At 36.2% G+C, this 23,606-nt stretch overlaps 1 protein-coding gene across 6 annotated transcripts in view; it reads left to right on the top strand.

The window, feature by feature from the left end:
- FBXL5 (F-box and leucine rich repeat protein 5) overlaps window positions 1–23,606 on the top strand; it is an 82,984-nt gene that overhangs the window by 37,661 nt on the left and 21,717 nt on the right. For all 6 annotated transcript variants that reach the window (XM_016951373.4, XM_063808643.1, XM_063808642.1 and 3 more), the window contains 7 exons: window positions 3,210–3,305; window positions 5,400–5,586; window positions 7,419–7,601; window positions 13,308–13,433; window positions 16,060–16,208; window positions 17,139–17,221; window positions 18,120–18,845. In XM_016951373.4, the coding sequence (XP_016806862.1) occupies window positions 3,210–3,305; window positions 5,400–5,586; window positions 7,419–7,601; window positions 13,308–13,433; window positions 16,060–16,208; window positions 17,139–17,221; window positions 18,120–18,845 (1,550 nt within the window). The remainder of the gene's footprint in view (window positions 1–3,209; window positions 3,306–5,399; window positions 5,587–7,418; window positions 7,602–13,307; window positions 13,434–16,059; window positions 16,209–17,138; window positions 17,222–18,119; window positions 18,846–23,606) is intronic.

Genomic DNA, 23,606 nt, shown 5'->3' with positions numbered 1-23,606 from the left:
GATACTAAGGCTGAGAGATTTTTCACTAAACCAATTCAGCAGGATTTTTGCTGAAACTGGACTAAGCCGAACAAGAACAGAGTATAAGGTCAGGCCTAAGTTGAGAAGAGGGCCCAGAGGAGCCTGACTCAGGTTTGGTGAGAGTCTTCGTCAGTTACCTCTTTATTACTGTTTAATAAAATTTTATAATGAATGCTACTCACCAAGTCTGAAAGCTGTTTTTGTAAGTCGAAGTTTTAATTATAAAATTTTTACATTCTGTTAACATTTGCTGAATTCTTAAAGGAAAGCTATCCAGTTAATGGTGACCAAAGGTATAATTATTACTTAGAATGAATAAACACTTTAATTTTATAAATTTTTACTTGTTTTAGAATTGAATACGAGCCAGGTGCAGTGTGCAGTGGCTCACATCTGTAGTCCCAGCACGCTGGGAGGCCGAGGCTAGTGGATCACTTGAGGTCAGGAGTTCTAGACCAGCCTGGCCAACATAGTGAAAACCTGTCTCTACTAAAAATATAAAAATTAGCCAGACATAGTGGCAGGCGCCTGTAATCCCAGCTGAGGCAGGAGAATTGCTTGAACCTGGGAGGCGGAGGTTGCAGTGAGCTAAAGATATTACTGGGTATAGTTTAGGATAATGATGTAGAGAGACTTTCTTCTTAATTACATTTACATATTATAGGATTTTGAAATTTGATCTTAGTTTATTTCCCTTCTGGCTTGGTGAAGCGTAAGCTTAAGTTACAACTCTGTTAAGCCACCATGTGCTCCTCACCTGGAGATTTATGTTCTGGAAAGGCTGTTCTACAGCTTAGGGAGGATGGATTAAAGATAAAGAAAAGACTAAAGGAGGAAGACCATTATTAAAAAATTATTCTAATAGTTTCTGGAAGAATACTTAGTAGCTACTTGGTGGGGAGGTGTGGGAGGTTTGGTTGGGGTAGGGTACTAGATAGTAATATTAATAGAAGGGAGATTTACTTTTTTATTGAATATTCTTTTATATTCTTCGAATTTTGTATCATATTATGTATTGCCACATGAATACACCTTCAACAAATCTGAACTAAAGTCATGACTAGTGGAAATAAAGGGGAGGGGATCAGACTTGAGAATTATGTAGGAAATAAAATCGATAGAATGTAGTGATTATACTTAAAGGGAGGACGAAAGAAGAGAAAATAAATAAAAATGAGGATTCAACCTGACTTTCTAGAGTATATAGAAGAGGGTCAGGAAATAAAAAAGATTCATCTTGACAGATTAGGTTTGAACTGCTTGTGTAATCCAGATGGGCATTTATTAATAGGAGGTGGTAAAGACGGATTTCATGGTCAGAAGAGTGACCCAGTATGAAAAAGCAAATTTGATAGTTATTATTAGCATATAAGTAGGAATGGAAGCCATGTGGATATGCTTAGGGAAAATGTGTAAAATCCTAAGAGAACAGGACATTAGATTGAATATTGGGAAGCAGTTGAATAAATTAGTTCTGGAAAAAGAGACCAGAGAAGACTTAACAGAGATAAAATATTTTCATATTTTAAAAGTTTTCATAGGCTGGGCATGGTGGCTCATCCGTGTAATTCTAGGATTTTGGGAGACTGAGGCGGGCAGATCACTTGAGGTCAGGAGTTCGAGACCAGCCTGGCCAATGTGGTGAAACCCCATCTCTACTAAAAATACCAAAAAAATTAGCTGGGAGTTGTGATGGGCACCTGTAGTCCCAGCTACTCAGGAGACTGAGGTGGGAGAATCGCTTGAACCTGAGGTTGCGGTGAGCTAAGATTGCACCACTGCATTCCAGCCTGGGCAACAGAGCAAGGCTTGTCTCAAAAAAAAAAAAAGTTTTCATTATTTTATAAATTTTCCACATGCTTTGAGAGGGCTGATATAGAAGTGGGGAAATGTGATTTTAGGTTATGAGGAAGAAGTTTATAGCTCCTTAGAATTGCCCAGAATTAGAATGAGTTACTTCAAGATATAGTGAGCACCTTGCCTTTAGAAGTGTTGATATTAATATATATGACCTTACATCAAATAATTTTTTCTTTTTTTTTTTTTTGAGACAGAGTCTTGCTCTGTCACCCATGCTGAGGTGCAGTGGTGCAATCTCGGCTCACCACAACCTCCTTCTTCCAGGTTCAAGCAGTTCTCCGTGCCTCAGCCTCTCGAGTAGCTGGGATTACAGGTGCCCATCATTACACCTGGCTGATTTTTGTATTTTTAGTAGAGACAGGGTTTCGCCGTGTTGGGCTGGCTGGTCTTGAACTCCTGACCTCAGGTGATCCGCCTGCCTCTGCCTCCCAAAGTGGTGGGATTACAGGCATGAGCCACCGTGCCTGGCAGGATAATGTTAACAGGTACAGTTGACCCTTGAACAACATGGGGATTAGGGTTGCCAATACCCTGTGCTGTTGAAAATCCATGTATAACTTTTGAATCTCTCAAAACTTTACTTACAGCCTACTACTGTTGACTGGAAGCCTTACCAATAACAAAACAATCGAATAACAATTATTTCATGTATTATATGTAAAATATATATACTGGATTCTTACAGTAAGGTAAGCTAGAGAAAAGAAAATGTTACTAAGAACATCATACGGAAGAAAAAAATCTATTCACTATTTATTAAGTGGAAGTGGATCATCATAAATGTCTTTATCCTCATTGTCTTCACATTGAGTAGGCTGAGGAGGAAGAAGAGGTGGGGTTGGTCTTGCTGTTGCAGGGGTGGGAGAGGCAGAAGAAAATCGGTATTTAAGTGAACCCGCACAGTTCAAACCTGTGTTGTTCAAGGGTCAACTATATTCTGAGTTTTTTAGTGGAGGAGACACTAGATGACCATAAAGGGATTCTGTAATGATACAGTCCATTAGGCTTGGAGATATATTAAGAGAACTGACATATAGAAATTATATAAATGTATAGTTAGAAATCAAATCAATAAAAGCTGTGGGCAGATACGTGCTATTTTTAGACTTTTTATGATATTTTAAAAATATGGGATTACATACATTACTAAAGTAATTCAAAGCTTATTGTTTTACGGGTATCTTTTATGCTAAAAGTACAGAGACCACTTTGCAATTTGTCTATTTTTTTTTTCCGGAGGTTTTATGTCACATTTTAAACTTCCTGGGACCAGACATAATTAATGAAGCAAAACTTTTATAAAAATGTATTTTTTTTTTGGTTTCCAGAATGAATATGAACAGTTAAATTATGCAAAACAACTGAAAGAGAGATTGGAGGCTTTTACAAGAGATTTTCTTCCTCACATGAAAGAGGAAGAGGAGGTAAGCATAATTTTTCTTTCGTGATTTAGATTTATAACATTCTTAAAATACTATTTTGCTTTAGAGACTCTTCAAAATAATGCATAGGAAGATGTATCTGGTTGATGGAGAGAAGAACCCAGTTCTTTTTGGGAAAAAAGAAAACCCAAGGGAAAAAAAAAAACGTTTGTTTTGTTTTCTCAGAAAGGTTGTTGCTTTTCATTGAATAGATGATTTATTTAATTTACTCAGGAAATATTAATTTTCTTTTTTGTAAATGGCTCTGTCTTAAATATTAATAACGTATGCTACCCTAATGTCTTTTCAGAACCTTTAGAGGATTCTTTAAACTTTTAAATATTTTTTTGTTTTCATGCTATGTTTAAAGATTTTTTCATGTTTTTTTTTTTTTTTTTTCAGTAGTGTAGTTTAGTGTTTAAATGGTGGCTTTAAATTTATTAGTCTTGGCTGGGCATGGTGGTTCATGTCTATAATCCCAGCACTTGGGAAGCTGAGGCAGGACGGAGGATTGCTTGAACTCACGAGTTCAAGACCAGCCTGGGAAAAATAGCAAGACCTCATGTCTGCTAAAAATTAAAAAAATCAGCTGGGCATGGTGGCATGTGCCTGTCATTTCAGCTACTTGGGAGCTTGAGGTGAGAGGATTGCTTGAGCCCAAGAGGTTGAGACTGCAGTGAGCCATGATTGCGCCATGGCACTTCAGCCTGGGTGACAGAGCAAGACCGTGTCTCCAAACAAACAAAAACATTTATTATCTTAAGCCTACTGTACATGTATTAGGGTATCATTGAATGAATGGGCAAAACGTTTTCCCTTTTTCTTCTGTCTCTAATATGGGATGAATATCAGAGTAAGAAATAGATAAATTATTTTATGAGGAACGGAATACCAGTTCAGCTGTAAATCAGTTATTGTAGTGATTCTCAACTATAGCTTCACCTTATAATCAAATTGATATTTAAACAAACAAACAAAAGAAACCCCGATAGTATTTTAAGACCTTTCCAGACAAATTACATCAGAGTTAAATCAGAGGACATGCATTGACCTGGGTATTTTTTCAGGGCCCCCCAACTCATTGTAATATACAGCCAGTGTTGAAACCACTGAATTTCTAGACTGACCAGTGTTTTTTAACTGTATGAAATCCATCACAATTATCTGTGGAAGTGAAAACAAAACAAAAAAAGCCTTGTTTCCAACCTCTAAAGATTCTAATTCTTTAAATTGGAGATTGAGACTAAGCATCTGTTTAGCAGAAGAAATCTCCATAGATAATTCTTGTAGGAACCACTGTTCTAAAATAATGATTTGAGGGAACATTTCCAAAATCCAGAAACAATATTGAAAAGTTAAATGTCTCAGTAGAGTTCTGACTTTTATGGTTCCAGTACACTGGGTACTACTCTCATGTGAGGCAGAGGCCCTGTTTGGGTGGAGTTCAGTTACTCTAGTACCAGAAGGCAGTTAACTGACCTAAACATCTAACAGAATGATTAAGAGTATTTGACAAATTCTATAAAGGGAAAGCCTTCTGGTCCTCATGCTTTAAAATTGTTTTGGATTAATTTACTAGCTGGAGAAACCATAACAAGAAGGATTTATTTTATTTATTTATTTTTTTGGAGACAGAGTTTCGCTCTTGTTTCCCAGGCTGGAGTGCAATGGCACAATATCGGCTCGCCGCAACCTCTGCCTCCCGGGTTCAAGCGATTCTCCTGCCTCAGTCTCTCGAGTAGCTGGGATTATAGGCATGCGCCACCACGCCCGGCTACTTCTGTGTTTTTAGTAGAGACGGCGTTTTCTATGTTGGTCAGGTTGGTCTCGAACTCCCGACCTCAGGTGACCTACCCGCCTTGGCTTCCCAAAGTTTTGGGATTACAGGCGTTAGCCACCGCGCCTGGCCAGGATCTTCTTGGTGTACTCTTCTCTGCGATTTTTAGATAAACTAACTTAGTGGTAACAACTAAAATTTTTATCTTTTTGAGATATATGGTCATAATACGACATTCGAGCCATTAATAATTTAAAAGGGTGTAGAGTAAATCAACACGAATGAAGCATCTTTCCTCATGAATATTTTGTTTAATTTAGGTTTTTCAGCCCATGTTAATGGAATATTTTACCTATGAAGAGCTTAAGGATATTAAAAAGAAAGTGATTGCACAACACTGCTCTCAGAAGGATACTGCAGAACTCCTTAGAGGTCTTAGCCTATGGAATCATGCTGAAGAGCGACAGAAGTTTTTTAAATATTCCGTGGATGAAAAGTCAGATAAAGGTGAGATTCATACATATAAAGAACAATTTATTAGTTGTAAGGTCATTGACATCTTACTGATATGAACTGTAGATTTTGGTTGAGGAATAATTCAAGTTAGGCCTGCACTGTGGTCAGTTAAAGGTGTTATTTTCATGTATCAATTTAATTGAAGACGATGGTTCTCATTTTAGAATTTAGTGTTGTGCATGATAATTTAACATATACTTGGGACATATTCAGTGTAGTGTTTCTTGAATAAATTTATATATGAATGAATCAAAATTATTGAAAACCACCAGTACAGAGCACTGGCCTGCTCAAAATCGATCAGTCAAAATTGTTGAAAACTACCATTACACAGAGCACTTTTGCGATATCATCCTGCTTCCTGAGCTTTATTGACCATAGTGGCTGCTTTTCTCTTTCCTTGTGTTTTTTCATTGGTTTTCAAAATTAGTTATGTTTATAGTTTATTTTCATCCTTTCCTATGTATTATTTTTTCAGCTTGTATCCAGTAATATTCAGAGGAATGAGTACTAGAGGTAGAGTTTTTCTGTATTCTTACTCTGAGAATACAAATGAGAAATGCAAGTAAAACGTGCTGCCTTTTTTTTTTTTTTTTTTTTAAAAACTAGTTCCTCAGTAATTATTTATGTTCAGTAGCTTTGCTTCTTCAAGATTAGTGGCAGCAGTGGGATTTCTGTTAAAATAGCTTGGAGTTTTTTGAAATTGGTCCTTTTATTTTTATTTAACAAAGTAGGTGAAATGCATGTTGAAACTAAAATAATTTTACAAGTTAAGCTATAATTAATCCTGTAAAGCTTGTATGCCTTACTCTGAAATGTAGCTTGTGCTTTAGATACCAAGCTAAGACTTGTTATGTCTGGTTTAATTGTAATTATAACATGGGATTTAAAAGCATCACACTTATTACATTTTATTTTCCCACTCCTTCAAAGCAAATTGTAGCTGTATTATGTTTAAAATATTTGGCAGTTTAAAAGTGGTAGTTTAAAGAATGTGATCATAGCATTTCTATATTTAAGTTGCTTTGTGAAACAAATCAGATATATAAAGTACTCAAATTCTTCATAGGACTTTAGTGATGAATCTTTTATATTTTTTATTGTAACACCTCATTTTCATTTTTATTTTGGAAATTATTACTGAAATAATACATTATAGGTTTATACATCCATAAGTACTTCCTGCAATAGTTGCTGACAAAAGTTTCCTTATCAGTGTGAAAGAACATCAGAAATATCTACGTTTTGTTGTCTCACCTGCGACATAAATAACTGAAGTAGTTTAAAGCATCTCTAGGTTAAGGCAGTCAGATTTCGCAGACCTCTTGCATGAAATGTGAAAATCAAAGAGGGAATACAAAGGAAGATTATTGACAGGAGTCATAATGCATAAATGGAAAAGGTCATGAGATTTGTGTGTGTCATTAAAAATGCCTTGGAGATCTCATAATCTGGCTGACTCTACTTGTTGATTTAAAGCTGTATAACCTGTTTGGTTCCTTTTTCAAGTGATGCTGCTTAATGCTACAAAGTGAGTATTGTTTTTTCTGTGATGCCTTTGTAAGAGGAAGTTAATTCTGTGTTCATTATTGTAGCTCCCACTGATGAAGTATGATTTGGGCCATGATAGTTTAACCCTACTGGTTCTTCACAAGTTTAACATCCCCATGTTACCTCTAATACATGTTATTTCATTTTCACATCTTGCAAGCAGGAAGGAATTGACTTCAGGCACTGGATTGTGTTTATAGAAATGTAATTGTAATTTCTTATTGCATATGGTCTTTAGCCTTTACTGGTAAAGTTTTTCTTTTTTATTTCAGAAGCAGAAGTGTCAGAACACTCCACAGGTATAACCCATCTTCCTCCTGAGGTAATGCTGTCAATTTTCAGCTATCTTAATCCTCAAGAGTTATGTCGATGCAGTCAAGTAAGCATGAAATGGTCTCAGCTGACAAAAACGGGATCGCTTTGGAAACATCTTTACCCTGTTCATTGGGCCAGAGGTAGGTAAATGGGTTTTTAAAATATTTTCATGTATTTTTCTAGATGAATATTCATTTACATTAATGAGCAAGGCCAGAGAGAGAAACTCTGAGAGGTCAATCAAAAAGTAGATTTTATAGTTAGATGATGTGTTGGTGGTATATATTTTTGGAAAACTAGCAATGATGAAATTCATGGGTAAATTATAATGATGTCTGTAATTAAAAAAAATTAGGAAAATATATTTGTGGGAGGGGATGCAAAAAGATTGACAAAACGTTGATAATTATTGAAGATAAGTGATAGATACATGGGGATTCATTATACTAGTTCTGCTTTTGACTGTTTTTCAGAATTAATAGTTAAAAATTCAATTAGTAAGCTTTCAAAACTGCTTTAAATAATTATGTTTAATAATAATTATATGAATATTTTTAAAATACAGAATAAATTCTATAAAATTTAAGGGTGATATACCATTATGGCTCCATTTTGGTGATGGCTCAAAATAATTGTGAATCTGTTTTTGTCTTTGACCTATGTTTATTTGATTGGTAATGCCACATTCTCTGAATCAGAGTTTCATATTAATATCATTATAGTAAATTACTTTCACATGTGAACAGTTAAAGAAAATTTTCTTTTCATCAACATATAATGCAGTTATGGGTTAAATACAACTAATATAGCATACATTTTTTCTGTCACTGAGTTAAAACAATTTCTGCTAGGTGAGTTTTTTTTTTTTTTTTTTTTTTTTTTCTCTTTTTTTGAGGCAGAGTTTCGCTCATGTTGCCCAGGCGAGAGTGCAATGGCGCGATCTTGGGTCACTGCAACCTCTGCCTCCCAGGTTCAAGTGATTCTCCTGCCTCAGCCTTCCAAGTAGCTAGGATTACAGGCGTGCACCACCACACCTGGCTAATTTTGTATTTTTAGTAGAGATGGGGTTTCATCATGTTGATCAGGCTGGTCTCGAATTCCTGACCTCTAGTGATCTACCTGCCTTGGCCTCCCAAAGTGCTGTAATTGCAGATGTGAGCCACCAGACCCGGCCCAGGGGAATATTAGCTTCAAAATTCACATAATTTTTAAAAATTGTTTTCTGTTTATGACTTTATGTCTGATTTAAATCATGAGTCTGATTTAAAAGCAATTTTATTCATTATAATAATGTATAGCACTTTTTTTTTTTTTGAGATGGGGTTTTACTCTCGCCTAGGCTGTAGCTCAGTGGCACGATCTTGGATCACTGCAACCTCCACCTCCCAGGTTCAAGCGATTCTCCTGCCTCAGCCTCCCGAGTAGCTGCAATTACAGGCATCTGCCACCATGCCTGGCTAATTTTTTGTATTTTTAGTAGAGACGGGGTTTCACCATTTTGGTCAGGCTGGTCTTGAACTCCTGACCTCAGGTGATCCACCCATCTCGGCCTCCCAAAGTGCTGGGATTACGGGCTTGAGCCACCGTGCCCGGCCACGTATAGTACTTTTAAAATAAGCTGTTAGATATTTTTTTGAATGAAGCTATTTGAAATATTAGGTAGACTTATATCATCTAAATAATTAGTTGTTATGTGGGATAATTTTTTCTGTTGTAGGATAATGAAATATTTAGTAAAAAGGCAAACATGGATGCAGAAAATATTTTCTCTGGCTATTTTTAATTTTTAAGAATTATTAAGAATTATGTCACGATTTGATAGGAATGTCAAATGTGATAATGCCGTGCTTTCATGAATTCACCTAAATCTCAAATATACTGCTTTTTTCTGTTTTTAATATGTTAAACAAAAAGTTCCAATAAGCCTGGGCAACATACAGAGACCTCATCTCTACTAAAAAAATATAAAAAATGGCCGGGCACAGTGGCTCACACCTGTAATCCCAGCACTTTGGGAGGCTGAGGTGGGCGGATCACCTGAGTTCAGGAGTTTGAGACCAGCCTGGCCAACATGGTGAAACCCTGTCTCTACTAAAAATACAAAAATTAGCCAGGTGTGGTGGCAGGCACCTGTAATCCCAGCTACTCGGGAGGCTGAGGCAGGGAGAATTGCTTGAACCCGGGAGGCAGAGGTGGCAGTGAGCCGAGATGTGCCATTGCACTCCAGCCTGGGCAACAGAGTGAGACTCCGTCTCAAAGAAAACAAAACAAAAAATAAAAAAAATTAGTCAGACATGGTGGCACATGCCTGTAATCCCAGTTACTTGAGAGGCTGAGGTGGGAGGGAGGATCATTTGAGCATGGGAAGTCAAGGCTGCAGTGAGCCATGATCACATCACTGTACTCCAATCCGGGTGACAGAGGGAAGACTCTGTCTTAGAAAAAAAAAAATCAATAGAAATTGGTTTTTATTTATTTATAGTATGTGCTTTGAGTGGTTCTCAATCAAATTGATTTTTCTCCCTTCCAGGGGATATTTGAAATATCTGGAGGCATTTTTGTTTGCCCCATCTTTGGGTATCATATTGGCATCTGGTGGGTAGAGGCCAGGGTTGTTGCTAAGCACCCTATAATCCACAGGACAGCACCCAAAAACACTTACCCAGCCCAAAATGTCAGTATTGTCAAGGTTGAGAAACCTTAATTTAGATGTAATGTTAAGAGTTCAGTAAATTGGCCAGGCACGGTGGCTCACGCCTGTAATCTCCTAGCCCTTTGGGAGGCAAAGGCAGGCAGATTGCCTGAGCTCAGGAGTTGGAGATCACCCCGGGCAACAAGGTGAAACCCTCTGTCTACTAAAATACAAATACAAATCAATTAGCCAGGTGTGGAGGTGCATTCCTGTCATCCCAGCTACTTGGAGGCTGAGGCACAAGAATCACTTCAGTCCAGGAGGCAGAGTTTGCAGTGAGTGGAGACTGTGCCATTGCACTCCAGCCTGGGCGGCAGAGTGAGACTCTGTCTCCAGAATAATGAGTTCAGTAAATTGATTCCGCATAATCTCTCATTTCATGATCATATAATTTAGTTGCAGTACATTCAACAGGATCTATAAATTTATAGTTTAGCTTTACATTAATCTTTCCCTTTGCTTCTGTTCCCATCTACTTCTGAACTGCTGACTGGTTGACTACAGAGTAGACAATCCTGCTTCCTTTTATTTATTAGTTGTTATCATAATGAGGCTATTGTGGGAACCAGTGTGAAATGACAGCAGCGGAAATTGTTTGCACATCGTGATTTCTAAAATTTTATGCAAGACTTGATAATCATTAAGCTTATTTCTATAAAAAAGTTGAAAAACTTTTTGTATAGAGAGTAGATACATAGCAGGTACATAGCAGATTCTATACATTTTTGTAGTTATTATTCTGTTTCCATAGTTTGAAAGAGAAAGATTTACTTTGGGAAAATGTGAACTTTGGTTAATTGATTATTATCGTTAATCGAACCCACCTGTCATAGTTCTTCTCAGTGTGTCTGAAATGGAATCCTTTGCTTATTTCAGTGTAACTTTTTTTAACCATAATTAAATATTTCTAAAAAATTGCCCATTGCCTGGGCAAAAACTGGAAGCATTCCCTTTGAAAACCGACACAAGACAAGGATGCTCTCTCTCACCACTCCTATTCAACTTAGTGTTGGAAGTTCTGGCCAGGGCAATCAGGCAGGAGAAAGAAATAAAGGGTATTCAATTAGGAAAAGAGGAAGTCAGATTGTCTCTGATTGCAGATGACATGATTGTATATTTGGAAAACCCCATCATCTCAGCCCCAAATCTCCTTAAGCTGATAAGCAACTTCAGCAAAGTCTCAGGATACAAAATCAATGTGCAAAAATCACAAGCATTCTTATACACCAATAACAGAGAGCCAAATCATGAGTGAACTCCCATTCACAATTGCTACAAAGAGAATAAAATACCTAGGAATACAACTTAAAGGGATGTGAAGGACCTCTTCAAGGAGAACTACAAACCACTGCTCAACAAAATAAAAGAGGACACAAACAAATGGAAGAACATTCCATGCTCATGGATAGGAAGAATCAATATCGTGAAAATGACCATACTGCCCAAGGTAATTTGTAGATTCAGTGCCATTGCCATCAAGCTACCAATGGCTTTCTTCACAGAATTGGAAAAAACTACTTTAAAGTTCACATGGAACCAAAAAAGAGCCCGCGTTGCCAAGACAATCCTAAGCCAAAAGAACAAAGCTGGAGGCATCATGCTATCTGACTTCAAACTATATTACAAGGCTACAGTAACCAAAACAGCATGGTACTGGTACCAAAACAGAGATATAGACCAATGGAACAGAACAGAGGCCTCAGAAATGACACCACACATCTACAACCATCTTCTTTCACAAACCTGAGAAAAACAAGAAATAGGGAAAGGATTCCCTATGTAATAAATGGTGCTGGGAAAACTGGCTAGCCATATGTAGATAGCTGAAACTGGATCCCTTCCTTACACCTTATACAAAAATTAATTCAAGATGGATTAAATATTTAAATGTTAGACCTGAAACCATAAAAACCCTAGAAGAAAACCTAGGCAATACCATTCAGGACATAGGTATGGGCAAGGACTTCGTGACTAAAACACCAAAAGCAATGGCAACAAAAGGCAATATTGACAAATGGGATCTAATTAAACTAAAGGCTTCTGCATGGCAAAAGAAACTACCATCAGGGTGAACAGGCAACCTACAGAATGAGAGAAAATTTTTGCCACCTACCCATCTGACAAAGGGCTAATATCCAGAATCTACAAAGAACTTAAACAAATGTACAAGAAAAAAAAACAACCCCATCAAAAAGTGGGTGAAGGATATGAACAGACACTTCTCAAAAGAAGACATTTATGCAGCCAACAGACACATGAAAAAATGCTCATCATCACTGGTCATCAGAGAAATGCAAATCAAAACCACAATGAGATACCATCTCACACCAGTTAGAATGGCGATCATTAAAAAGTCAGGAAACAACAGATGCTGGAGAGGATGTGGAGAAATAGGAACACTTTTACGCTGTTGGTGGGAGTGTAAATTAGTTCAGCCATTGTGGAAGACAGTGTGGCGATTCCTCAAGGATCTAGAACTAGAAATACCATTTGACCCAGCCATCCCATTACTGGGTATATACCCAAAGGATTATAAATTATGCTACTATAAAGACACATGCACACGTACGTTTATTGTGGCACTATTCACAATAGCAAAGACTTGGAACCAGCCCAATGTCCATCAATGATAGACTGGATTAAGAAAATGTGGCACATATACACCATGGAATACTATGCAGCCATAAAAAATGATGCATTCATGTCCTTTGCAGGGACATGGATGAAGCTGGAAACCATCAGTCTTAGCAAACTGTCACAAGGACAGAAAACCAAATACTGCATGTTCTCACTCATAGTTGGGAATTGAACAAAGAGAACACTTGGACACAGGGCGGGGAACGTCACACACTAGGTCCTGTGGTGGGGGTAGGGGACTGGGGGAGGGATAGCATTAGGAGAAATACCTGATGTAAATGATGAGTTGATGGGTGCAGCAAACCAACATGGCACGTATATACCTATGTAACAAACCTGCACGTTGTGCACATGTACCGTAGAACTTAAAAGTATTAAAAAAAAAAACAGTTGCTTATTGCCTAGGGCTCAGATGTTTTCTCTGTCTAGAGATTTTTATCATAAATAGCTTAGTTTTTCATAATTGCAGGCAATCTGATATTATTTTGAACCTTTTACTTGTTTATTCATTGAGTAGGTGACTGGTATAGTGGTCCTGCAACTGAACTTGATACTGAACCTGATGAAGAATGGGTGAAAAATAGGAAAGATGAAAGTCGTGCTTTTCATGAGTGGGATGAAGATGCTGACATAGATGAATCTGGTAAGCTTGTTTGGAATTAAAATTATTACATAGTGTTTTAATAATTGATAATTAAGTACTTATAATTAGGTATTAGATTTATGTATTTTGTGTTTTCTAAAGAAACTGGTGTTTCTAAGCCTACTACTTTTTAAAATTTGAAGGAATAATAATAAAATTTTAAATTAGTTGTTTGAAGTACTTTAAAGAGTGCATAGGATTATTTCTCTTGTTTTTATATTAAAATCAAAAATCAGAAAATGGTACCTTTTTTCTTATGAAAATAATGTACGTTTATTATAGTGCTTTGTAGTTTACAATGTGATTTTAGCACCACTTCAAGTGATCAGTTGCACAGCATCTATTGAGTCATCTGTGGCTTGAGGGAAATAGGATGAAACTGTTGAGTCGACTTACTCGTTTGTAGATAGTCTTAATACTTGCCTAATAAGGTTATTGTAGAATTAAGAAGTAATATACATAAATATTCTTTGTAAATGGTAAGGGATTACAAAAACTAATGTAGCCATTCATTAAACACTGTGGGAGAGTTCAAGGATGGATAAGACTTCATCGCTACTCCAAAGAACTCACAAATGAGAGAGAATTTAGAAAACATAATTTTTAATTTAAAGTATATGATGGAAAAATGCTGTCATACTTGTGCAGAGAGATGCTATTTGGAAGTGTGAGGAGGAAAACAAATTCTGTCTTGGATATTCTAGATAATAGTTATTAAAAGATGGTAAAATAGTAAAAAATGAACAGATGAGACATTCTTCTAGTTGGTAAAAGTGAAACTATAGGAAATTTTATTTATAAAGTTACTTGCTTAAAGTAATTTGGTCTGACGAAAGAATTAAATGTGGAAAAAAGACACGTGGAAAGTAACAGTGTAAGTATAAAGATTGTTGTATCAGCAGCTAAAGTAGTTCATTTTTATGAAATGCAGATGTGCCACATTTTGATGTAAAGATTCAAAATGTCCTATATAAGGAAAAGGTCTATTCTAGTTTGATAGATTTGGTGATCTGCTACCTGTGGCAGGCATTGTTTTAGGTATGAAGGATCTAATGGTGAACAAAATGGAAAAAAACAAAACAAAACTGGCCCTTGTTGAGCTTAAAATTTAGAGACGGGAGGCAGACAATAAATACAGGTAAAATATATTCCATATTAGATGGTGACAAGTGTTGTAGAGAAAAATAAGACAAGGAAAACATGCCAAGAAGAATTTAAAATTGCAGTTTTAAATTGAGTGATTAGTTAAGGTCCTTTGGGAAATTTGAGTAAAGACCTGAAGGAGATGAGATATTTGCTCAGATGTCAACTTAAGGAAGTCTCAGTTTATTCATTCTAGAAAATTAATTCATAATACCCGTGGTAAGAATGTCGAAGGTTCTCACAAATTCAGTGTATTTGTCTCAATACTTGAAGATAGCCAGAGGAAAGACTCGATTTCCTTCATATTGAAAAGGAAAAGTTAACGCTGTAAAGATTGAGCCTTTTTAGATAATATATCTGTTGATTATTAAAGACTAAACTGTCAGTGCTTTTTTCGGTTTAGCTGCCTTGTCTTTTTACTTGTCCTAAAAAGTTATTGTTTTTCATAGAATGTTTAACTTTCTTAAAGATTTCACAGTCCCAATTACCTTGATTTAATCACCACACATTGTATACAGGTTCCAAAGTATCACATGTACCCCCAAAATATGCATAATTATTGTATATCAATAAAAAATTAAAAATTTAAAATTTTCACAGTAAATAGTATACATTTAGATAGTGAGGGCCACAGAAACAAAAGAATGGTTTGGGAATAAAATTATAGTAGAATGAGTACGGCTCACTAAAGTAATTTTTATCTCCTTATATTTTATCTTCGTGTGTGTGTGTGTGTGTGTGTGTCTGGGTCTGGCTAAAGGAGGAATTTAGGATAATATCTAAACAAGGAACCATGAGTAACAAATTCTTTTAGTTGATATCCTTTTGTCTGCTATACTTAGTTTTGTTTTAAATGAGACTTCCTTAACTTAGTCTGTTAAATCATTTTATGTTTAAAGACATTCAAATTGGTCTTTAGGTAAGAATAATAACAATAGGATCCTTAGAAAGGTAATACAATACAATTATTCATTCTTTTTAGTGTAGTGTGTTTTTTCCTTTTTTCGAATTGGAGTTTATGGTGTTTTCATGGTGGATGTTACAGTAGTACATTCTGTTGTAAACATCCAAGCTTTACAGAAGTTATTAAGTAAAACCAAAAGCCATGCTCATTTTTAGCTTCTTAGAAATTCTAAAGTACCTTCCTTTGCTTGATTCATTATGATCAGGCTAATTTAGTTGAGTTTCAAATCTTTTCTAGCTTTGTGCCCTTTTTAGTTATGTGGAATCAATGATAGTACGTTTTACTATGGATCATTTTTCTTTTGATATCATATTCTCTTTTCTCTTGAAAACTTTTGCTGTTCTTTTCAGTTTTCACATTTTTTTCCAAAACTTTTTCATTGCCTAAAAATGGGATGGTTTACATAAGAAAGTATAAGGATAGCACAAAGTATGTCATATTTAACAATTTGGTGAGCGCTTGAGTAGCTTAATTATTATCAGTTTATCAAGTTCTTGGACTTTTGAATTCATTTTACAGAAGAGTCTGCGGAGGAATCAATTGCTATCAGCATTGCACAAATGGAAAAACGTTTACTCCATGGCTTAATTCATAACGTTCTACCATATGTTGGTACTTCTGTAAAAACCTTAGTATTAGCATACAGCTCTGCAGTTTCCAGCAAAATGGTATGTTTAAATTAACACTAGTTTGGGTATTAAGAAAAACAGCATGATAAGACTTTGGTTTGCTCATTCCTGAGTTTAATTAAGGGGAAACAAACCCAAAAATGATTATTGAGTGCCTTCCTATGGGTAGGCATACACTGCTAGGTTACTTATTATTTCATTGCAGTTCTCACAACAATCTTTGTAGCATAATTATCATTACCTATATGTTACAGATGAGGAAACTGACTAGAAGAGGTTAAACATTTTATTCAGTTTCACAGATGTTAAGTGATAAAGCCCAGTTTTATGTGATTTTTAAAATAATATGTAAGGCATGTTAAGATGGGCAAATGAGATGAAATCACTGTTTTATAAAAGTGGATATTACGACTTCCTACATCAGAATCTTGAGTGTTCCTTAAAAATGTAAAAATCCTGGTTTAGTCTCATAACTGCTAAAACAGATACTTGGGCAGGTGCGGTGGCTCATGCCTGTAATCCCAGCACTTTGGGAGACCGAGGTGGGTGGATCATGAGGTCAGGAGTTCAAGACCAGCCTGGCCAATATGGTGAAACCCCATCTCTACTAAAAATGCAAAAATTAGCCGGATGTAGTGGCATGTGCCTGTAGTCTCAGCTACTCAGAAGGCTGAGGCAGAAGAATCGCTTGAACCCGGAAGGCGGAGGTTGCAGTGAGCCAAGATACTGCCACTGCCCTCCAGCCTGGGTGAGAGAGCAAGACTCCGTCTCAAAAAAAAAAAAAAAAAAAAAAAGATTCTCAGGGATTTGAGCCCAGAATATTTTATTATACTTTTTTCAAGTATTCAAGTGATTTTTTTTTTATATTCACGAAAGTTTGTGAACTAGATTATGTTTACTAATAGTCATCTGTTACTTAGCTAACTGAAGTTCTGCAGATCTTCACAGTGACAATTTCTTGCCTTTTAGGTTAGGCAGATTTTAGAGCTTTGTCCTAACCTGGAGCATCTGGATCTTACCCAGACTGACATTTCAGATTCTGCATTTGACAGGTTTGTTATTTTAAACAATTTAAATATAATGAAAAACTATTTTATAAGGTTTCATTTATGTAATTGCAGTTTAATCATACTATTATTTTTTACTATCAAATCTCAGTCATGTCTGAGTATAATTTGATAGCACCCTCCAGTTCTTCACTTCTTACTCATAGGTCCCAGCTGATCCAAAAATCCCATCTGTATTATCTTGCAGTCTCTGTAGTCCTATATTTTGTCTAGGCCCTTGAGCCCTGCTATGCAACCATGTAGATTGGTATTATATGTTTTTAAGAAGTTTTAGTTTTAGTTGGGCTCTAAGTGCCATTTGGCAAAGCTCCCTCTTAGATTCTTCACAGTTACTCTGAAATAGTATAGTGTAACTTTCTTCAAGCCACCTTCTTCCCAGAGTATATCTCCTTGACCACCAATTCTCTGTATTATTGCTCACTCCCTCTTTCCCACCCAACTATTTATATCAGCACCTTTTTTCCTGCTGTAGAGGAAGAGGTATAGTCTTCTCGGGCTAAAGCTAATGCTCCATCTTCCTAGAGCTTGTTTATTATGGATTTTCCTCATTAACCATCAGTTATTCTTCTCTTTCTTTCATGTGTTTGCAGCCTTACTTCTGCTGACTACTTTTAGGATAATAAACTTAAGTCTTCCAATCCTTACCCCTCTCAAATCCTACCCTTCTGTTAGGTTAGGAATACTTTGACTTCCTTATTACTCTCATTGAGTTTTTGTATCCCTAGCATCAAGAATAGTACCTTAACAATAGATAATTCACTAAATACTTAAGTGATTATATTAGATGTAAAATCTTTCTTCTGGTTTTCATCTACATACATACAGTCAAATGCTTTTGAAAAATTTAACAATATTCATTAATAGTCTTGTCTTTTAATTATAGTTGGTCTTGGCTTGGTTGCTGCCAGAGTCTTCGGCATCTTGACCTGTCTGGTTGTGAGAAAATCACAGATGTGGCCCTAGAGAAGATTTCCAGAGCTCTTGGAATTCTGACATCTCATCAAAGTGGCTTTTTGAAAACATCTACAAGCAAAATTACTTCAACTACGTGGAAAAATAAAGACATTACCATGCAGTCCACCAAGCAGTACGCCTGTTTGCACGATTTAACTAACAAGGGCATTGGAGAAGAAATAGATAATGAACACCCCTGGACTAAGCCTGTTTCTTCTGAGAATTTCACTTCTCCTTATGTGTGGATGTTAGATGCTGAAGATTTGGCTGATATTGAAGATACTGTGGAATGGAGACATAGAAATGTTGAAAGTCTTTGTGTAATGGAAACAGCATCCAACTTTAGTTGTTCCACCTCTGGTTGTTTTAGTAAGGACATTGTTGGACTAAGGACTAGTGTCTGTTGGCAGCAGCATTGTGCTTCTCCAGCCTTTGCATATTGTGGTCACTCATTTTGTTGTACAGGAACAGCTTTAAGAACTATGTCATCACTCCCAGAATCTTCTGCAATGTGTAGAAAAGCAGCAAGGACTAGATTGCCTAGGGGAAAAGACTTAATTTACTTTGGGAGTGAAAAATCTGATCAAGAGACTGGACGTGTACTTCTGTTTCTCAGTTTATCTGGATGTTATCAGATCACAGACCATGGTCTCAGGTGAGTTATCAGTTCCAGAATATTAAGAAATAGACGTGTTCTCATTTCCAAATGGAATATAAAAATTTTGATCTAAGTCATTCTTTTCAGTTGATTTACTTAGCAAAAAGGGTTAACCAAGATCTGCCCTACTTCAGAGTTTTGGAGCAGTGTAACTTCTGTTACCAGTATGAAGTTTCATTTCTGTCAGTTCAAATCCATTGTGATGTATGGAAGAACATAAATTTGAAAGTTTAATAAATAGTAAATGGCTACATCACATATTTTAAGGTACTTTAGTGGATGAATAAGGTACAATTTTTACTCTCAAGAACATGTAACAAGAAAATATGCATATTCTGTTGCTGTGTATTATTTCTGTATGTTATAGTTTTATATTGAGGGTTTTGGAAAATGTAGGCTGTCCCTGGAAGTCATTTAGTCCGACTACACGGCTGTTAAGTGTTTACAAAAGCCAAAGCTGAGCTAGAGTTTTATATGTAGCTAGAGTTTAGAAATTTTGGTCTTTGATCATGATCAGCTTACCTTCTGTTGCTTTTTTAAGTCATAAAGAGAACATGTGGAAGAAGTTCTGCATTTTCTTTTCTGTTTTTTTTTTAATAAGCATAATCTTCAGCAGATTAAACCGACTTTTTTTTTTTTTTAACCTCCTAGAGGAAAGAAGGGCTGAAGGTGACACATGTATCAGCCCAGACAGGTAGCTCTTTTCAGCAGCTAGGTTCTATATGTTTTATAGGACCCACTTCAAGATTTGTTAGGTTATGAGTACACTTATGCACTGTTGGAGAAAATACCATGGTGCACTGACTTGGGAGCATGGCAGACTTGATGTAGATTGATTTTGCTTTTTTCTGTATGACTGGCTTCGTGCAAAATACTTAACCTTATACTTTGAGGCTTATGTAAGAGGAATATATATAAGGCATCTAACAATGATACACAATAGATTTTCAATAAGTGGAAACTGATGTGCAGTAATCGATTATCTTTGACATGAGCCTTTGGAAATTGGATACATGCTTTTCTTTGATAATGGGATGTCAGATATTTTATAATGAAGAATTCTTCCAGCATAAAACTTAATACTCCCTACCATTAGAAAAGATAATTCATATGAAATTATTATAGGCCGGGTGCGGTGGCTCACGTCTGTAATCCCAGCACTTTGGGAGGCCAAGGCTGGTGGATCACGAGGTCAGGAGATTGAGACCATCCTGGCTAACACGGTGAAACCCCATCTCTATAAAAAAAAAAAAAAAAATTAGCTGGGCACGGTGGCGGGCACCTGTAGTCCCAGCTACTCGGGAGGCTGAGGCAGGAGAATGGTGTGAACCCGGGAGACAGAGCTTGCAGTGAGCCGAGATCATGCCACTGCACTCCAGCCTGGGCGACAGAGCGAAATTCCGTCTCAAAAAAAAAAAAAAGAAATTATTGTAAAATTTTTTTATAAGTCATATACAGTAACCAAAAGTGTTTTCCCCGAGGTAACTGGTATAACTGTGGTTTGGCTGCTGTGAATCATTTCATTAATTTTCTGTTTTCTCAAATCCAAGGTCATATGTTATAGTTTAAAAACATAAGCAAAGATAACTTTATTCTGAGTTTTATTCTTTAAAAAATTTTTGTTACATGTATGTATTCCTAACTGTAATATGATTTTGTTTTTGAATGCAACTTGATTTTAGAAAGTAAAAGCAATTTTTAGTTCAATTTAAAACCTCGTAATTCATTTTTCATTGTCATTTTTTTCATTACTGTCATACCTTATTGAAATTCATTTATAGCTCTATTCAGTTTGCATTTTCAGTATGACCAGTTTTCGTGTTTTTTTCAAAGAATGAAGTAATACCTGTGACCTTTCAGAGCCGCAATGACTTCTGACCATGTGGCAGTTTTCTTATCTTTTAGTTTTTTAGGATGTTTTAAAAAAACCCAGAACTTACTAAAATTTTATATAATTAAAAATTGATTTCAAGGGCAGTCAAAATTTTGATGAATCAAAATTTTGTTTTTTTTGCTTTCAAAGTATTTAGAAACTCTTCTAGTATAAGGTTTTGGAAAACACTAGAAGGGAGCACACTTTATTTAAAAGCAGAATTGTAACGTTTTATTTGAATACCAAAGAGTTTCCCTCCCCACTTCCTGAAAAGGCAGAGAGTTAATTTCTTAAGAGAAATTTGAAGAAAAGCAGAGAAAAGGTTTTTAGTTGTTGTTTTAGGGTATGATTTTTGGCACTTTATTAACAAATTCTGATATTATCAACCTTAGAACAAAGTGGATAATTTACTGCTGTTGGGATTGGAAATAAATTGCACTTATTCTTTAGGGTTTTCCTGAGTAGTAGTGAAGAGCTTGCATGTGAGGTATTCTTGAAAAGAAAGTTTGCGTTTGAATTGAAGGAAAAATTCATTTTGGGAACAAGGGAACACATAGGATCTGTCTTATCCGTGGCTAATTGAAAAAGTCTTGTCTGAGTGCATATTCCCTCATTTTAATTAAACCTTATCTTGAAGGATTCTTTCTAAACATTTAAATTTTTATTGAGCACCTACTACATTTCTTGCACTGTTCTAATTGCTAGAGGTCTAGAGTAACTAAGACAATTCTCTGCCTTCATGCAGTTTGTAATCTAATGGTAGAAATAGACAGAAAACATAGTATCAGACTGAATGTTCTGAAGAAAAGTAAAGTATGGGTACTTTACTTAAGAATACAGAGAATGCCACTTCATAGTGAATGAACCAGGAAAGGCTTCTTTGAAAAGAAACAGGCATCATTTGAGTAGAGAGAGAGATAAAATTAGGGCATTCTGTGTACATTTCCTGAGAGACTGAGGAAATAGAAAATAAAAATTTAATTTTTAGAAGCAACTCTTTTTGCATTCATTGTATCAGTTTAAAAAGTGTTTCAGTCAACCAGTTACAATAAGTACAACTTGTGTCAGTAGGTTTGAGGAAAAAATACAACTCATGTAAAGATACAACTTAATTTATAGGAATAGAAATGTTCAGGTATACCAGTTGGGAGCATTCAGTGTATCCTGCTTTAGTCATTATTTTTATTCAGGATGAGTAGCATGAGTTTTGACAAGTTGGTAATGTGGAGCTTGTTAAAAGAGCATTGAGGCTGGGTGTGATGGCTTACACCTGTAATCCCAGCACTTTGGGAGGCCAACGCAGTAGGATCACTTGAGCCCAGGAGTTCAAGACCAGCCCGGGCAACATGGCAAAATTACATCTTTACCCAAAAGAAAAACAAAAATCAGTTAGGCATGGTGGCATGCACCTGTAGTTCCAGCTACTCAGCAAGCTGAGGTGGGAGGATAACTTGAGCCCTGGAGGTAGAGGTTGCAGTGAGCTGAGATGGCACTATTGCACTCCAGCCAGGGTAACAAAGCCAGACCCTGTCTCAAAAAAAGGAGCATTGACTGGAGAATGTTAAATTGATAAGGTTTTAGTTAGATTGAAACCATAGGGAACAGATAGGGCCATTTGTGGTCTTAATACATTATTTTCCGGCTTTCATAGGAATGAAAATAAATCTTGGCTGTTAATTAAAAATAGCCTCTTATCTAAATTTTTAACTTTCTTCGGGCCCCTCATATAAGTGGAATCATACATTACTTGTCCTTTTGTATCTCGCTTATTTCACTTAGTGTGTTTCAAGGTTTATTCACATCGTAGCATGTATCAGAACGTCATTCCTTTTTATATACCACATTTTGTTTATCCATCTGTTGATGAACACTGAGGTTGTTTCCACCTTTTGGCTATTGTGAATAATGCTGCTATGAATGTTGGCATATAAATATTTATTTGAATTGTTGTTTCCATTTCTTGTTTAATTCAGTGTACAAGTCCTTGGTTAAATTTATTCTTAAATATTACACATTTTGATGCTATTGTAAATACAATTTTATTTCTTAAACTTTTCAAATTGTTTATTGCTAGTATATAGAAATATAACTGAGTTTTGCATGTTGATTTTGTATCCTACTATTCAGCTAAATTTATTAGTTCTAACTTTTTTTGTGAATTCATTAGGGTTTTCTACATATAAGATCATGCCATCTACAGACAGATAATTTAATTTCTGATTTTCCAAAATAGACTGCCGAGACCAGCTCAGTTGGGGAGACCCTAACCCAGTGGCGCTAGAGGAATTAAAGACACACACACAGAAATATAGAGGTGTGAAGTGGGAAATCAGGGGTCTCACAGCCTTCAGAGCTGAGAGTCCTGAACAGACATTTACCCACGTATTTATTAACAGCAAGCCAGTCATTAGCATTGTTTCTATAGATACTAGATTAACTAAAAGTATCTCTTATGGAAAACGAAGGGATGGGCCAAATTAAAGAAATAGATTGGGCTAGTTAACTGCAGCAGGAACATGCCCTTAAGGCATAAATCGCTCATGCAATTGTTTGTGGCTTAAGAATGCCTTTAAGTGGTTTTCCGCCTTGGGTGGGCCAGGTGTTCCTTGCCCTCATTCCCGTAAACCCCCGACCTTCCAGCTTGGGCGTTATGGCCATCATGAACATGTCACAGTGCTGCTGAGATTTTGTTTATGGCCAGTTTTGGGGCCAGTTTATGGCCAGATTTTGGGGGGCTTGCTCCCAACAATAGACCTTTTATTTTTCTTGTCGAATTATTCTGACTAGAATTTCCAGCATTATGTTAAACAGAAGTGGCAACACTGTTTTGATTATTGTAGTTTTGTTGTAAGTTTTGAAATCAAGAGGTGTGAGTTTTCCAACTT

Source organism: Pan troglodytes, chromosome 3 (genome assembly GCF_028858775.2).
Source record: "Pan troglodytes isolate AG18354 chromosome 3, NHGRI_mPanTro3-v2.0_pri, whole genome shotgun sequence".
In the NCBI taxonomy this organism is placed as follows: domain Eukaryota; kingdom Metazoa; phylum Chordata; class Mammalia; order Primates; family Hominidae; genus Pan; species Pan troglodytes.
This window is presented reverse-complemented; position numbering and strand designations above follow the sequence as displayed.